Genomic DNA, 18531 nt, shown 5'->3' on the forward strand with positions numbered 1-18531 from the left:
TCCTCCTAGGGGTGCCAGGGGACAGGCCTATGACCAATCCAGGCCTGTAGAGGACAAGGGCCCAGCTATGTCAGCAGAAATGAGGGATCTCATCACGCAGGCTATTTCCCAGGGTGTGGTAGAAGCCATGAGGCTACAGGAAGGCAGGGGTGGCAAGGCCTCTAGGCCTGCTCGCCCCCTGGGGGAAAAGAGGACCAGAGTACTCGATTCCCCGGGCACTTCTATCACCACAGAGGTGTCTACGTGGGAGGAGGAAACTGCTGAGGACTTTGCTCTCTCGGAGGATGAGGATATGCCTCCAGACAAGCCCTCCTTCACTGGTCTCTTTAAGCCATCCTTATTCAAGTCCATCTTACACAAGGCCAGAGCCTCTACTGAGCTTGGTGCCAAACCTAAGGACAAGGAAGTCCCCTCTACTTCCCAGGACCTCATGGCAGGGCTGTTCAGCGAAACAACCCCTGACCCAGAACTGATACCAGTCCCTGACATGTTCATGGAGGTTATCCAGCGCCAATGGGCACAGCCAGGTACCCTGGCCAACCCCAGTGGCGCAGACAAATCACTGTATCCCTTAGAACCTAGGCTGGAGGATGTATTGAAGCCTCCAGAAGTGGATGCCCCTGTGGTCTCTCTGACCTCTATTTCTAATCTCCCGGCCGAGTTATTAGAAGGGTTAAAGGCAGAGGATAAGAGGGCAGAAAAGGCTTGTCTCAAAACGCACCAGGCGGCTGCCTGGGCGATCAAAACCTCCACTTCTGCCTCGTTCTTTACGAGGGCATCCCTATTATGGCTGCGCCAACTCAGATCTCAGCCCCCATCTGAAGCATCTCGTTGGCGACATGATCTTAACAAGATCATTACGGCTGTGGAATATGCCTCTGATGCATCCCTGCATGCAGCGAAATTCGCCTCCAGGGCACTAGCGTCCAACATCACTTCTCGCTGCCTGCTTTGGCTTCGGCATTGGCAGGCGGACATGAAGGCTAAGTGGAAGCTGGCTTCAGCTCCATTCAAGGGAGAGAACCTCTTTGGGGATTCCCTAGAGAAATTCCTAATTGAGACAAAGGATAAGAGGAAGGTCCTTCCTTCCACCTTCAGGAAGCATGACAGGAAAGGTCAGGGCTCGTTCAGGAAACAGGCCTTTCGGGCACAGGAAGGTGCCCAGGCCTCCTCCTCCTCTTCATATTCCTCCCAAAGACAGTTTAACCAGTCCTCTGACAGGTCCTAGGAACGAAACTACTTTTCTTCCAGGGGCAGACAATCCAATCAGGGGTCCTTTCGGAAGCCCTTTCGTGGGGGATCCCACAACCGTCAGTTTAGACGTGGGAAGTGACCGTCTGGGGTCTCCTCCCATCGGGGGCCGCCTGCAATTCTATGCAGACCGTTGGGAGGAAACAACCTCGGACAAGTGGGTCTTAAATACCATCAGGAGGGGTCTAACCTTGGAGTTTCTATCCTCTCCTCCGCGGACCTTTGTTCGCTGCCCACTATCCAAGAACCCTGTAAAGAGGGCTCTCATGCAGGCAGAGATAGATCATCTTCTGCAGATCAACGCAATAGAGACAGTTCCTCCAGAACAGGAAGGGAGGGGGTTCTATTCCATTCTCTTCCTGGTCCCCAAGAATTCAGGGGGGTGGAGGGCCATTTTAGATCTGAAGCGCCTGAACAGACATCTGGCCTACAAGCGCTTCAAAATGCAGTCTCTTCAGTCGATCCTAAGCTGCATGCGACAAGGGGATCTGCTCACCTCCATCGATCTCAAGGAGGCGTACCTGCATGTGCCCATCCATCCTGCACACAGGAAGTTCCTGCGCTTGTGTTACAACGGAAAGCACTTCCAATACAGGGCGCTTCCGTTCGGACTTTCTTCTGCACCCAGAACGTTCACGAAGCTTCTTGCAGCTGTGGCGGCCCACCTGCACAAGCTTCCAGTCCGCCTGGAGTGCTATCTGGACGACATCATCATCCACTCAAGGACTCAGCAGCAAGCGGTGAGAGATGTAAACGTCACAGTTCACACCTTACAGGACCACGGTTTTTCCGTAAACATGGAAAAAAGCAACCTGACTCCTGCCACACGCATACAACACCTGGGCGCCGTAATAGACTCAGTATCTTGCCAGGTGTCCCTGTCTCCGGAAAGAATCCGCAACCTCAGGAGCAGGATCCGGTCGTGTCGCAGGAACAGGTCCTGGCAGGTAGTGCAGCTATCCCAACTGTTAGGGATCATGATTTCTTGCCTCAACATAGTTCCCTGGGCACGTCTTCATGCAAGGGAACTGCAATGGTTCTTGCTTCCAATGCAAAGAGCAAAGATCAGCAACTCCACCAGGAAAGTTCGCATCCCACCAAGAGTGACTCGGTCTCTGAGTTGGTGGCAGTCTCGAGCAGTGGAGAAGGGCTGCCTATTCAGAGAACCCGACAGGATCGTGGTAACGACCGACGCCAGTCTCTACGGTTGGGGGGCGCATTGCCAAGGTCAGCTGGCGCAAGGCAGGTGGTCCAGCGTGGAGGCAGCCCGGAGCATCAATTGGCTAGAACTCAGGGCAGCCCGGCTTGCGCTGAGGAGATTTGCAGAACAGCTGAAGGGGCACCACGTTCTGCTACTGACCGACAATGTGGCCACAAAGGCTCACGTGAACCGACAAGGAGGGACCCACTCCAAAAGACTCATGTCAGAAGCGGAGGCCATAGGACGATGGGCAGAGATCCACTTAGCGTCGCTGAGGGCGGATCACATCTCCGGAACCAGCAATGTAAGTGCGGATTGGTTGAACCGTCAGACCATCGACAACTCGGAGTGGCAACTTCATCCGGACCTGTTCGCACAGGTGGTAAGGAGGTTTGGTCTCCCACAGGTCGACCTGTTTGCCTCGGCGGCAAACACACAGCTCCAGCGGTTCTTCTCCCGCTACAAGTCAGCACAAGCGGAGGGGACGGATGCCCTGAGGTCCTGCTGGCCTCCAGGGCTTCTATACGTGTTTCCGCCCCTCCCTCTGATCCCGCAGGTGATCTACAAGCTGCTGAAGGAGGGGGCGGAGCTCATTCTGGTGGCTCCACATTGGCCCAGGAGATCCTGGTTCGCGGACCTGGTCGATCTGTCTGTGGAGCAACCGTGGAAAATTCCTCCAGACCAGGTATCCTTGCGTCAAGGGGCCATCAACCATCCAGAGCCCCAATGGTTGCAGTTAGCCGTCTGGCACTTGAGGGGCAGCTCCTGAAGGACCAGAGCCTCTCAGACAACGTCATTAAAACCATCCAAGCTTCCAGACGTCCGGCCACTACTCGCATTTATGACGCGACTTGGGCTGCCTTTTCTTCCTGGTGCAGCAAACGGGACATTGACAGTGTGGAAGCGTCCATCCCTCAGTTATTGGACTTCCTACAAGAGGGCTTGGACAAAGGACTGGCACCAGCCACTCTCAGGCGCCAGGTTGCTGCATTATCCACCATCTTAGCCAGACACCAACTTCAATCCCTGAGTCACCATCCTCAGGTCAAGAGCTTCTTGAAGGGGGCCTACAACATCCGACCCCAGGTGGTGCACAGGTACCCGACCTGGAACCTACCCTTTGTCCTGCAGGCATTGACAGCGGCTCCCTTCAAACCTTTGAGGAAGGTATCTCTTCGACATCTGACTCTTAAGACTGCCTTCCTCATAGCCATTACTTCAGCCAGAAGGGTATCTGAGATTGCGGCCTTCTCGGCCAAGGAAGAGCTGTGCATCATCCATCCAGACAGGGTCATCCTACGGTTAGACCCCGCCTTCATGCCGAAGGTGAATTCTCATTTTCACAGGTCTCAGGAGGTTATCCTCCCGAATTTCTGTCCCAGCCCTCAACACTCCAAGGAGCGCAGATGGCACAAATTGGACGTGCGAAGGGCAGTCCGCATTTACCTGAAACGAACTAAGGACATCAGGCACTCCGAGGCCTTCTTTGTGTCTTTTCAACCAGGCTCGCTGGGTCGCAAGGTGTCATCTTCAACCATAGGTCGGTGGCTGCGAGCTTGCATTAAGATGACATATGACCTTCAGGGCAAGCCGGTTCCACCTCGTGTAACGGCACATTCCACCAGAAGTGCGGCCACGACCGCGGCCTGGGCAACTCAAGCATCTATTCTGGACATTTGCAGAGCGGCCACGTGGGCGTCTCCCACGGCTTTCATTAGAAACTACAAGATCGATTCCTTTGCCTCTGCCGAAGCCTCTTTTGGCCGTAGAGTATTACAGAAGGTTATTGAGGCTCCGGACAATGTCACTTCTTCCCGCCCTGGGACACAATAGCTTGGGCATGTCCCATCCTTGGACTCTCCAAGCAGCGCTATGGAGAATGACCGTTGTCTTACCTGAACGGTCGTTCTCATGGCGCTGCGGAGAGTACAAGACCCACCCAGGGTGATTGTTTAGCTCCGAGATTGTATCTTTACACAGGTGTGAGCTGAGGACGTCTTCGTCGGACAAGACCTCGTTTTTAAAACTGAGCCAGAAGAGGCAAAGGAGGCGTGGCCAGAGGGGAAAAATCTACTCAGTCCATGGGCAAACAGGCTGTATTAACCCATCCTTGGACTCTCCGCAGCGCCATGAGAACGACTGTTCAGGTAAGACAACGGTCATTCTCTTCAGATGTTCATGTCCACACCATTCCAATCTCTGGTTCATTTTCTTTACCATTTTCTTTTTATAATACCATTTGCAATTTTTAATATTTTATTTCTAAGCCATCTGTCTCCCTCAGAGTGTGTGCTATATACAATATAATATGATCAATAAATAAAACGACCTAATGTGCCATGTGAGCCAAAGATATTGCCCTCCACCGCACTCATTGTACATTTAGTTAATTTGGGTTTTCAAATAACACTTTCTAGCAATATAGAGAAGTGTAGACTAGACTACTAGTTGTAGCAGTACCTATACTAGATTCAGAATACTTTTACAGTACCCAATCGTTTTGGCATATTGTGAGCAATATAATACAAGCACAACCAATACTAATTTTACTCCCAACACTTTCAAGCTATTCTATGCAAGTTAGGACCTCTCTTAACTGGAGAGTTTAACTTGCAAGCCCATGTACCATAGTTGGCATCCAACCAACTAGGAAGTGTATGCAGTGAAGAATGTATTTCACAGGATTGTGAAACATTTAACATTTCAGCAAACCTGTATATATTACCTAAGCTCTTACATGGATTTATGAATAATTTGGTCTGTTGCCTTTTTAGATTCAACAACTGGAGGTGCTGCTGCTTCAAATTATGCAAATTCCACTTGGGGTCCTGGAGTGTCCTCCAACAGCACCAATGTCAACCCTACTCACGTCTGGGACAAGGTGATTGTAGATGGGTCTGACATGGAAGAGTGGCCTTGTATTGCTAGCAAAGATACTGAGTCTTCTTCCGAAAACTCCACAGACAACAACAGTGCCTCAAACTCCGGCTCAGAGAAGAGCACTCTGCTGGGAAGCACCAGTAGCAACAAAGGAAAAGGAAACCAGTGCCAGTCTGGAAGCTCTGGTAATGAATGTAATCTTGGGGCTTGGAAATCCGACCCCAAGGCTAAACCTGTTCAATCTTCCAGTCCTTCAGCAGAGAATAATGGTAGTCTAGCAAGCTGGAGAAACTTGAGTGGGCAGGATAGAATTGGCCCCAATCCTGGCTTCAGCAACTTTAACCCAAATAGCAACCCATCTGCTTGGCCAGCACTAATTCAGGAGGGCAATTCAAGGAAAGGGACTTCAGAAACTGATAATGGTGGTTCAAATGCACAGATTAATACAACAGGTCAGACTTCTAGGGAACAGCAGTCAAAGATGGAAAATGCGGGTGTTAATTTTGTCTCTGGCAGAGAACATGCTCAAATCCACAACACTGATGGACCAAAAAACGGAAATGCTATATCCTTGAACTTAAGTTCACCAAACCCAGTAGAGAATAAGGGAATGTCCTTTGAAATGGGCTTTGGGAACCCCTCCAGGAGCACTGATACCCCTTCACAAAGCACTGGAGAGAGAAAAACTGGGAACGTTGGGTCTTGGGGTACAGCTAGGGGGCCTTCTGGAATGGACAGTGCTTCTAATCAAGGTAATTCTGGAAATCATGGGAACAATGGGAAGGATAGGGAAGACTTATGGAAGGGAGCTTCTGTTCAAAAATCGAATGGGTCAAGAAATGAATCTTGGGATAATAATAATAATAGATCTACGGGTGATGGGTCTTGGACCGTTGGCCCTCAACACTCTGGTGAAAGTAAATGGAATGAAGGGAACAAAATGACATCAGGGATGTCTCAGGGAGAATGGAAACAGCCGACTGGGTCTGATGAACTGAAGATTGGTGAATGGAATGGTCCAAACCAACCAAATTCTAGCACTGGAGCATGGGACAATCAAAGGGGCCACCCGCTTCCTGAAAACCAAGGTAATTCCCAGGCTCCCTGTTGGGGACGATCTTCTAGTTCCGCAGGAAGTGAGATTGGAGGTCAAAGCACTGGAAGCAACCATAAAGCAGGAAGCAGTGATAGTCACAATTCTGGACGCCGATCATACAGGCCTACACATCCTGATTGTCAGGCAGTTTTGCAAACTTTATTAAGCAGGACTGATTTAGACCCCCGAGTGCTTTCAAATACCGGTTGGGGTCAAACTCAAATCAAGCAAGATACTATTTGGGACATAGAAGAGATGCCAAGAGCTGAAGGAAAGTCTGATAAAGGTACTGAGGGGTGGGAGAGTTCTACCATACAGACAAAGAACTCAGGGGGCTGGGGAGATGCACCCAGCCAAAGCAATCCAATCAAGTCTGGATGGGGTGAGCTTTCAACTCCAACAGAATGGAAAGAGCCCAAAAACACTGGAGGATGGAATGATTACAAGAGCAATTGTTCTAACTGGGGAGGGGGAAGACCAGATGAAAAAGTCACAACATCTTGGAATGAGAATTCCAACAAAGACCCAGGATGGAATGGGCGGCCACCTAATCAGGGATGGTCTTCTGGGAAGAATGGCTGGGGAGAAGAAGTTGACCAGCCAAAAAATGGCAATTGGGAAACTTCAGGAAATAAATCAGGTTGGAATGAAGCTGGCCAGAATGAGATTGGCACTTGGGGTAATAATGCAAATTCAAACTCTTCTTCTAAAGCAGGGTGGGATAATAATAAAAGAACTCCAGCATGGAATGATACTGGTAGGCAACCCAGTTCCTGGAATAATCCACAGCAGCACCATCAGCAGTCAGAGGCACCCAGTTCCTGGGACCCGCCACCACCTCCACCACCACAGCAGCCTCCAGGTAATGGAAGGCTACCCAATTCTAACTGGAACAGTGGGCCACAGTCAACTATCTCAAAGGATGAAGAACCGAGTGGCTGGGAAGAACCATCCCCCCAGTCAATTAGTCGTAAAATGGATATTGATGATGGCACCTCAGCCTGGGGAGACCCCAATAGTTACAACTATAAGAATGTGAACCTGTGGGACAAGAACTCACAAAGTGGACAAGCTTCACGAGAACAGAACCACCCTCCTCCAAGGCCAAGCAAAGTAACAGCCTCAGGTAATTTTTTTAAATGATCTTCATGATGATGCAAACAGTTTATCTTCTTACTAAATTATTGTAGATTTACAATAATTTTCAAATCTGTTCTGTAGCTTGCCATATATCTAATGTGTCCTTGAAAGAACAGACCGTAAACCTTGAATACAGTAGTCTTGCATAACGTATTATGAAATGCTTACTGTTTATAGACACTTTTATTCTTGTGTCTGATTTGTCAGGAAGGAGAATTCTGGACTGTCTTTAACTAAAAAAAGAAGGACCCAGACTATGCCAGAACCTCATTCACATTGGACAAAGAATCATATTCCTTGATGCTCCACACTTAAGACATGCATAATGCATAGTTAATGAAAATAAAATTAATAAAGCATTTACATCTAGAAACTAGGAGCTCCTTGTTACAATTTCTGTCAAGGAGAATATAGGAACAGCAGAAGATAGATTCTCTGCTAGATCAGAATTGGTTGGATCCTTGGAACCTATTATCTCCAGGATTGCACATCTTTTTATTGTTAGATGGGTTTTTTATTACAATATTCTACAAATTATTGGATATTTAATTTTTTCTGATTACTTCTCACTTAGAAGAAGGGAGCATGAACATAAAAGGATAGATTTCTAATGCTTTATCCAACAGATTGGTCCTTTTAAGGCTAACTGTTCTATCATATTAACATGTACAATTTACCATCATAATATAGATTGGGTGCTTGTAAATGTTCATAACAGTAATAGTAATTATTTTGTTACAGAGTCTGATATTAATAATTTTATCTGTGGAGAACGTTTGAGCAACGTTTGTGATTCCAATTAGTTATTTTGCATTTCCAGACATCAGAAGGGGGAGTTAAAAAGCATATTACATTCCACTTAGATGCACCCAGCTCTTAAGTGATTCTCCTGCCTTGTATTGTACTGTTATATGAACAGTTTGTGTCAAAAAGGCAACAGAGGAAAATATGTTATATTTTTGCCAATATACAGATTTATGCTATCATAACCATATTTTTCTGAGCAAATTGTGGATAACATGGATTATAAATAGTCATGGTATAATTATTCAATATATATTATATTAACATTTTTCTGATCTCATTCAGAGAATTCTTATCTAAAGTCCTCTCTCTTTTACACTCAGTTTGTGATTATATTGAATTCTATTGACTGTAAAATCAAACTCTACTTTTAATGTAATACTGTAATGGTGATACTGTTACTTAATTTAGCACGATGTAGGGTTAGAATAGATATTAAAATGATGTATGATAAAATAGAATCAGCTGTGTAGAAAGGGAACGTTTTACAGATAATCCTCAATTTATGACCATAATTGAGGCCCAGATTTTCGTTGCTAAACAAGGTAATTGTTAAGTGACTTTGCCCCACTTTATGAGCTTTCTTGCCACAGTTGTTAAGTGAATAACTGCAGTTTTTAAGTTAGTAACACAGTTGTTAAGTGAATTTGCTTGACAGAACATCGCAAAAGGGGATCACATGACCCCCATATGCTGCAATGGTCATAAGTTTGAAGCACAGTCATAAGTCACTTTTTTCAGTGCTGTTTTAACTTTGAACTGTATTTTGTGATTATGTTGTGAATATTAAAAAGGCACTCTAGTGAATAAATAGCCTAGAATTAAAATTCTTTCTGTATTTAGTCTGGAACAAAAGTACGCCTCCTGCACCAGATAATGGTACCGCTGCTTGGGGTGAACCAAGTGAAACCAGTCCTGGTTGGGGTGAAGTCGAGGAAGCAGGGACTCCTACCACGTGGGGAAATGGATCCTCCAGTGCATCAAATGCCATAAAACCTAGTAAGTACTTCCTAGTTTCCTCTTTTAAAACAACGATAATGTATATTTTGAATATTTTTATTAAAATTAGTTGTTGAAAACTCAAAAACAAAATAGTTCCTAGAAAATAATATAGTTTTATAAACAGAAACAGAATTTAATTCATCAGAAATCCACAAGGGAATACTTGGTAAGTCAATCTCTCATCACCGCTCCAAACCCAGAGTCACACCTCAAGAGAACTTCTGCAAAACAATACTTCAGTTCCCTAACTCTGAACCAAAAGGATTCAATTACTGAACATCACTGAGATCAAATAGGACTAGGAGTTGGACCCACCTTTATCCACGTCTTGGCATCCACCAGGGTATCAGTGCCATTGCAGCAATAATCCCAGGCATGAACTCTGACTGAAAAGGAGCCAGAGAAATCATCTTTCTCTAGGGTCCTCTGCAGTTAAATCCACATTCACCTTCTTTAGTTGTCTAAAGAAGCCAAATTTAGGGAAGGCTCTTCAATAAGGATAAACTGATGCTTCCTTAAAGGTGGCATCCAGTTCAATCCTCCCTCTGAAGAAATAATCAGTTCCTGAACCCAGGAATTTACTGTTATTGCCCCCCCCCTAGACCACCCAAAAGGTGCATGGATCAAAACTATCTCAAGAAACTAGTGCTGTATCAGAGTCCACAAGCCAAAATGAGTTCTAGATGTCAATACAAGGTGCAGCTTCATCACTTTTCCTGCATATAAGAAACCAATCCTTTGCTCAGTTTGAGTGACCGTCAGTAAAATATTATCCAAAAGTATCACTGTTCTGGTGTTAATTGTACTTGCTCACCTTAGGTGTGATCTTAAATGGGGCTGCAGGACAATAGCCTGCTGATACAGTAGGGGTGGAAAATATTGGTGTTTTTAATTACCATGAAGTAGCAGACACCATGCTTGATCAAGATTACTTTTCATCTTTTCTCTTAAGTGCATGGGCTTCCAACTTTCAGAATTGTCAGCAGCAGCTGTCTTGACTTAGAACAGGGCTATTAAACTCGCGGCCCGCAGGAAAGATGCGTCACATGCTGGCCATGCCCACACTCGGTTTAGCAAAAGGGAAAGTCCCAATACATCACAAAACTACACCGTGATGATGCAACTTTGACACCCCTGACTTAGAAGTTCTGGAGGTTGGAATCCATACATTTGAGAATATGCAAGTTGCAAAAGGTTGGCTGATGGAGCCTCTGTCTTGGATCCATACGTATTAATATGAAGTGTGGTGTGGAATTAAATTATACGCTTAAACATGCTTATACAAACAACTACATGGCAGGTGAAGTTTTTGTGAGGTTGACAGGGACACTCCTCTAAATAGAGGAATCTTGAGTGTTTATATAGGCAACTAGGAATTTAATTTTAGAGCAGATTTTAGAGTTACAGTATTTAGCCTCTGATGTGAACATGCAGATGAACAAACAGTGGAAAGAGAGAGCAGGGGAAAGAATGAGCATTCTAACAATCAAGGACATTGAACTATCAGATACAGCTGGAGTCAGTGTTGCTAAATGTATGTGGTAATATTTGCTAATAGTATTCTTAGGCATGTAGTATCCAGAGTAAACACACAGATACAGTATGTTTAAAGGACTTTGTTTAATTCAAGAAAGTTATGCCACACAAGCTGCTGCTGTTTCTATAAGAAAAATTTGGAATCCAAACTCATCAATAAATATATAGGAAACACATCAAATTATCTCGCTTTTTCCAGCCATGGGATGGGGGGAAATCAATTTTGGATAAATAGGGATTTATGGACTCAAGATGTGAGAAGAGGCCCTTGGATTACTAGTTTGACTGGATCCAAAGAAGTGGTTGGGGACATTTTTGAGCCTTTTCCTGAATAAATTGAAAGAATAAACTTGTACAAGACCAGGTCTTGAGGGGAGGGGGGGTTTGGGGGGGGTGATTTGTTGTTGATTTTTGGCAGTATAATCCCAGAAGGGAACCTCTAAAGAATGCATAAAAAGGTGGCTTCTTGGGGGACTCAAAGTGTGCTGTTTTGCCTTTCAAATGAATGAAAACAATTCTTGCTTATTTCCATGGTATTCTTTCTACCAAGACATAGACTGGAACTGATTTTAATCTCAAAAACAACTTATTGCCATGGTTTCTCTGTAACCAAACAATACTGTGGCAAATGTTTTTAAAATTATTGTTTCTTTTTTAACTTGCTATTTTTATGTAGGTTAAATAATTAGCATATTTTTTGGACTATAAGACTCTCCAGACTATAAGACTCACCTAGCTTTTGGAGAGGAAAACCAGAAGAAAAAAAACTCTGCCTCTGCCTTCCAGCAATTTGCCTCCTTGCAGCAAACAGAAAAAGCCATGTCAGCTTTAGCACAGCCTGATTTAGCACAAGCAGCTGATAGGCGGCAGCAGAGATTCCCGCCACCTGGAACTGGCTAAAATGGGGTACGGAGACCGAAAAATGGGGCAGGCAGAGGCAGCAGTGGGTGGTGGCGATGCCCGCAGCCTGGAACAGCTGATCGGAGATATTCCAGGATGCCGATCCAACCATCAATCTGCTGCTCGTGCCAAATCAGGCTGTGCTGAAGCTGACCAGGCTGTTTGCTATTTGCTGCAGGGAGGCAAATTGCTGGGAAGCAGAGGCTGAAGAGTGAGGGCCAGCAGGTAGGCAGGGCAACATTCACTCTATAAGACACACAGACATTTCCACCACTTTGGGGAGGGGGGCGGGTGCATCTTATAATCCAAAAAATATGGTAATCGTTTATGATCAGTAATATTCTAATTTGTATTGTTTATTTTGTATTAATACCTGTATCGTTTTCATCATTTTTACAAAAAAATATCACAGTAAACTGAGGAGTTCTTAAAACAGAAATTTAGCAAAGTTGTAATTAAAGTGTGTGTGTGTGTGTGTGTGTGTGTGTGTGTGTGGTCCCCAATGGGACTAGCCCACCCCATTATGCCAGCAGAAGAAGCCTGCTACAGATCCTCTCTGCTGAGGAATTCCCACAGGCAGGGTCAAGAAAAAGAGCCTTTTTCCTCATCGCCCCATCTATGTGGAACCCTCTATCATCAGAGGTGGGAACTGCTCCCACCCTTTTGGCCTACTAAAAGCATATTAAAACTTCGTTTCGCCAAGTGCCTTGAAGTCCTGAGGCGGATGCTTATCACTGGAGGTGGTTGACAGGATAAGAAGACCTTGTCTCTTAGTTTTGGTTTTTGTAAAGTTTCAAATTTTTAGTTTGCATACTTTTAATATTTTAATTATTGGAAAAATAATTAGAACAAATATAAATTTTATAACACATAATCTTCCTTGAATTGCCTTCTAGGGGAGATGGGCAGCATAAAAATTTAATGAATTTTAAAAATAATATCTTTAGCTTAAAATGACAGTTTTGAATGAGTAACCATCTTATTAGCATTAGTAGTTGATTAGAATTATTTAATTCCAGCAGAAAGGATTGACTGCATTCATATTTAATGCTAAGCCAAACATTACGTATGGCACATTACAGTTTGGGGTAATATGAAACCCCTTCCTGTTTTAATCCAGATTTCTAGTGACCTTTTCAGGACAAGAAGAATCTGACTATACAAGTAGGAGCTGAGTATATTGTTTAGATTCGAGGAGAGTTTGAATAGTGTTTCAGCTTAATTATACACTGCTTTGCTTTTGGCAGAATTGATTTTGCAGAATTAATTATCAGTTAGCCATTCTATCTAATCACTGTAATAAGAAACACAATGTAAATTGGATTATGATTAGCTTCAGAATTGCTATTCAGCTTGTTCTCACATTTGGAAGTAGTGGAATAATTCACCAGAAAAAAGTTTGGGGTTATTATAAATGAATGGATTGTCTTTTAAAATGGAATGATATGTGATACAAACTATAGCAATAGCACTTAGACCAGGCATTTCCAAAGTGCGGCCCGGGGGCCAAATGCGGCCCTTTTTCAAATTGCAAGCGGCCCACAGCCTCTTCTCCCCACCGGAGTTATTTGTTTAGTCTTTCATAAAATACCGTATTTTTCGGAGTATAAAGATGCATCTTTTTCTGGGTGCATCTTATACACTGAATACAGCATTTTTTGCCTCCTCTCTGCCCCCTTCACCAAAATGGCTGTGCGTAGCCTTAAGGAGGTTTTCAGAGTGCTCCTGAGGGCTGTGGAGGGCATAAATGAGCAAAAAACGGGCCGTTTTTTGCTCAACTTTGCCCCCCCCCCCCAACCCCCACGAGCACTCTAGAAGCCTCTTAAGGGCTATTCATGCCCTTTAAAAAAAAGGCCCGTTTTCACGAAAAATGGGCCATTTTGGGGAGAGTGCAAAAACTTTTTTTTGCCTCTTCAAAATCTTGGTGCGTCTTATACTCCGAAAAATACGGTAGTCAATTCCCATTTAATGTTAAGGGTTCAAAGAATGTCAGGCTGAATGATCGGCCCCACACATTTTCACCTCACCAAATCTGGCCCTCCTTGCAAAAAGTTTGGACACCCCTGACTTAGACTTATATACGGCTTCATAGCGCTTTACAGCCCTTTCTTAAGATTACTGCCATATTTTCCCCAACAATCTGGGTCCTCATTTTACCAACCTCGGAAGGATGGAGGGCTGTGTCAACCTTGAACTGGTGAGATTCAAACTGGCAAATTGCTGGCAATCGGCAGTCAGCAGAATTAGCCTCCAATACTGCATTTTACTCACTGCTCCATCATGTCTCTTATAACAAACTATGGTTACCAAATGGAAGTCATGACATTTTATTCATAATCCATTTTTAAAATTGAAACACACAGACAACATATAGAAACAAAGAAGAATTGCAAAGCCAGACATTGATATTATTTTAATATTCCTTCCACATATACTTGACTGTGAAAGGATAATCATTAGTCATGAATTATATAACTATAATGATTATAAACTATAATAAGTATAAGTTAATAAGAACTTTCTGACTTCAACCTGAACTGAGCAAAACGCCTTTGCTATGCTAGTTTGCCAGGCATTTAAAATTATACTGTAGTTCTCTTTTTTTCCAATGTTAGCTATGGATATTCTAGTACAGTCATAAAATACTGCTAACCCCTTTAACAAAATATATTGATTTCTAGGAATATATTCAGAATACAATATCTGAACACAAATTGGTTTATGAGTTACCAATCTCTGAAAAAGATTAGGACCAAAAGGAGCCCTAATGACTAAATATCATTTTAGCAGCATAAACAATTTTATTTGTTCATACATGCTAATTTAGCATGCTCATGTCCCATCTATGAAACAATTTAATAAACATTTCCTTATTGGGCCAGGAAGGATAGCACTGGTTTCCGTTTTTCTGTTTTATTTCTATTTTGGTCATTGATCTGTTAAAACCCATTTTGTAGGACATTTTAAAAATAATTAAATATATAAATATTTGTTCTATACTAATAATATAAAATGAAGAAATGAGGCCTTTGTATAGATCTGATACTAATGATTCTAAAATTATTATATACTAGTAATTCAAAATTAGTCAAGAGATCTGTTTGTTTGAACCTTTATTTCAGGATTAAAAATCTACAACTGCAAATGATAATCTCCAGGAAAAACTTTCAAAACCTGTCAACTACCAGATCCAAGTTAACAGGTTTACCGAAGGTTAAAATTGATTTGATCCTGGATTGTAAAATAAAACAATAGACGTGGGAAATTTAGGGTGGCTATTGGGTCTTTTTTCTGACATTTACTTTCCATTAAAGATTCCAAATCACCTCAAGATGGCTGGGGCGATAATGATGGGCCAGTACCAGGAACCCGGCATTCCAGCTGGGAAGAGGAAGGGGAGGGAGGAGTCTGGAACACAGCAGGCTCTCAGGGAAGTAATTCCTCCCATAATTCAACCAGCTGGGGACAAGGAGGAAAGAAACCACAAATCAAGGTAGGAAAAATCTTTTGTGATGCAGTCTTTCATGGATAAGCAAATATCATTTTCTAAAACTGCTAGTACAACAGAATGTTAACTATGTAGATTTGTGTTAAAAGGAAGTGGGTTTTTTTAAAATAAGTGGCTTGATAGTTTAATGAATTGAAGGTGCATAATTAACAATGATTTTGTGGTGATGTGAATAGATGGGTAGGATTGAGAAGAAAGTAGGAAACCATTGATTGGGCCATTAAGAGACTAAATGGAAATAGTGAATGATGGGTATCTCCTTAAACAGATGTTTAAACAAATGCATGGTTTAAACATGTTTGCATTCATACACATGTGGCAAAGGACTGAAAAGAATTCAAAAACATGATTGTTTTTATTGCTTATTACTTATTTTCTGTGATTTGTACACAATTAAAACTGCATATCTTTTTTGAAAGCTAAAGGCATAAAACCACATCAAGATACAATACTGTGAAACAGATGGCAAACAAACTGCAGATATTACTTTCCAAATTTTGTCAGAACAGCTTTATAATAGTTCTGAAGATAATATAGTAAAAAAAAGAGTAGTATATGAAAGAGTATTAGGAAATACTTTGCAATAGAATGAAAGTAAAGAAGATGTAAGAAAAGAAGATACTGAAAATTCTTGAAAGAGAGTAACAAGAATTGTGTAATGGAGTGCCATAGATGTGGAGGTATGACAAAAGATGCTTGGCTAGAATAACAGTTGAAGAACAGAATGCTATAAATGTTTAGCTTCCAAGAGAAAAAAAAGGCACGCATTTTCAGTACTGTGAGAATGTTGAAAAATGGTAAGGCTGCATGTATAAGAGTTGCAACTGAGAAAAATGTTAAAATATGGACGTGGTCTGTTGATAAAAAGACACTGACCTGCCTAATGTGTGAAGTTTGCTTATAGCAACTCTGCGTGACCTGCTTTTTATGAGTGAATGCTGCAAATATGCATAACAATTGGAAAAATGCTGCTATGGATCCTCTAAAACACAAGTGTCAAACTCATGGTGTCATGTTGCCATCATGTGATATAGCCCAACTTTTTCCCCTTCACGGAGCTGGGATGGGCGTGGCCTTTGCATCACGCATCCAACCTACGGGCCACCAGTTTGAGACCCCTACTCTAAAAGATGGGAAAGGGGGCAAGAATGAATGCAAAAATAACAGTTCCTGATTGAAATACTGATGAAGGGGAGAGGTCCCTGTCAGAAAAATTTAGGAAGTACAATGGAGCTTTATGGTGGAGAGGGATGTTCTAGTTGGAACATCCCTCTCCACCATAACCAACTTTATTCTTCAGCAAATAATTCAGAAATAGATTTTTTTTTAATTCAAGAGAAAGTATATGATGAAGCATAACAATAGACTTTAGCTACGGAATATTTTTCATGAATAGAGATACCGAATGCAGTAAAACCACTAACTGAAGCATCTTGAGAATAAAGGAAAAGCTCAGCATTGTAAATGAAATAAAACAAGAATTTATGACATTTCCGTATTTGTTCAGTGTATTTAAGAATAAAGGCATGTGTCCTAGTTGCAAATATCAAAATATAAGTACATTTGTGTGTAGATCATATTATGTTATTCCCTGAGAAGCCAAAGGATTTGCACTGAGTCTTAGACAGATTTGATAGTAGTAACTGCAGTTAGTAATTCTATAGTAATGTTTTCCTCTAAATAAATCAGTAAGCAATAAATCTACATGGATTTAATATTAAACTTGATTGCTTTTTGTTTAACAGTTGAAATTAGGATCAGCCAATTTCAGTTTTCAAATGAGTATACAATATATTATTATTTAAATTGAATATTTTGCGGTGTAGAATGAAATTTAAACTAATCATCTCTGTTTTCAGTGTTCATTAAAAGGAGGAAGTAGTGATTCATGGATGAATACCTTATCTGATCAGATTTCAAATATGGGATTGTTGGTAAGGCATTCTATCTACTTCTTGCAAAAATTATTTACTAATATTTGACAGGCAAAAAATAGCTAGCCATCTAGGCGAGGAGTGGGTTGCTGCTGGTTCGCTTCATGCGCAGTTTACTGCAAATTGTTCTGTGCATGTGCAGAACATGAAAAAATGACTAAAAAACAGCAGCAAGGACTGGGGAACCAGTTCAGGGGTGTGGGCAGCCTGCCGTCCCTACCGGTTTGGCGACCCAGTCCCTGTTTCCACTACCGGTTCACCCGAATCGGTAGCAACCCACCTCTGATCGAGGCACAATTATAAGAGATTGCTTTTTTTTTTTAAGACACTATGGTGCAAGACTGATTTATAACTATTTGCAAAATTTCATTACTTGTTTGTATAACATCATATATATATATATATATATATATATATATATATATATATATATATATATATATATATATATATATATATATATATGTTTATGTATACACGTACACACACACACACACGATATCTTCTACTAATTTCACCCCACACATGTATAGTATTTTACAGATCAATACCTAGGAGGTTTATAATTTAAAAATAGACACAGAAAGCAGCACTAGAAGGGAAGGTAGAGGTATAAATGAGGAAGAGAATGTAGAATTATTTCAATTACACATAAATTAACTTAATTACAATAAAGCCAGAGATTATGGCAGATAGGACAATCAACAGAACCAAACACCAGCTATTTAAAAATACTTGACTTCTGTATTAGTTAAATATTGCTCAATAAGCTTTAAAAAAGTTTAGAATTTTTATTTTTGTAAATAGGTATTTGGATTCATGTATGGAGTCAGAATGCCAGATTGTTTATTTAAATGCTATTTAATAACACCAAATAATTTCTGTTTTGTTTTGAAAGTAATACTATCCTTTTTGTGTGCTGCCATAAAAGTGCAGGCGAAATGAGTTTCTGTTTTACAATAATAGGCTGTGAGAAACCATGGCAATCTAAGCACTGTTGAACATAGTGCTGTCTTTATTAATGTGGGAATGGTGCTGCTATTTATGTACATATGTAGTTGCTTTCTTGGCAAAGGAGCTGTTATGATCATATGTTGCTTATACATGTTTCTACTTGCTTTCTTCTCTGCATTAGCTTTGGATTGAAAGGCATCCTGCATACAGTTCCACATCAGAATACTTTTTTCCCTAGGCTTTGTGCTTGTCCCCTTACTGCAGAATAGGAAGCAGCCTTTTATAAGGCCTCTGGGATTGTCCCACTTGCCAAGACATTCTCTCT

The 18531-nt window shown here is 42.1% G+C and overlaps 1 protein-coding gene across 7 annotated transcripts in view; it reads left to right on the forward strand.

Moving 5' to 3' along the window:
- Positions 1-18531, forward strand: part of TNRC6B (trinucleotide repeat containing adaptor 6B) — a 142941-nt gene that overhangs the window by 82343 nt on the left and 42067 nt on the right. For all 7 annotated transcript variants that reach the window (XM_081958127.1, XM_081958132.1, XM_081958129.1 and 4 more), the window contains 4 exons: positions 5227-7554; positions 9216-9371; positions 15125-15303; positions 17178-17252. In XM_081958127.1, the coding sequence (XP_081814253.1) occupies positions 5227-7554; positions 9216-9371; positions 15125-15303; positions 17178-17252 (2738 nt within the window). The remainder of the gene's footprint in view (positions 1-5226; positions 7555-9215; positions 9372-15124; positions 15304-17177; positions 17253-18531) is intronic.

The sequence above is a fragment of the Natrix helvetica genome (genome assembly GCF_964273705.1).
Source record: "Natrix helvetica genome assembly, chromosome: 6".
Lineage (NCBI taxonomy): Eukaryota > Metazoa > Chordata > Lepidosauria > Squamata > Natricidae > Natrix > Natrix helvetica.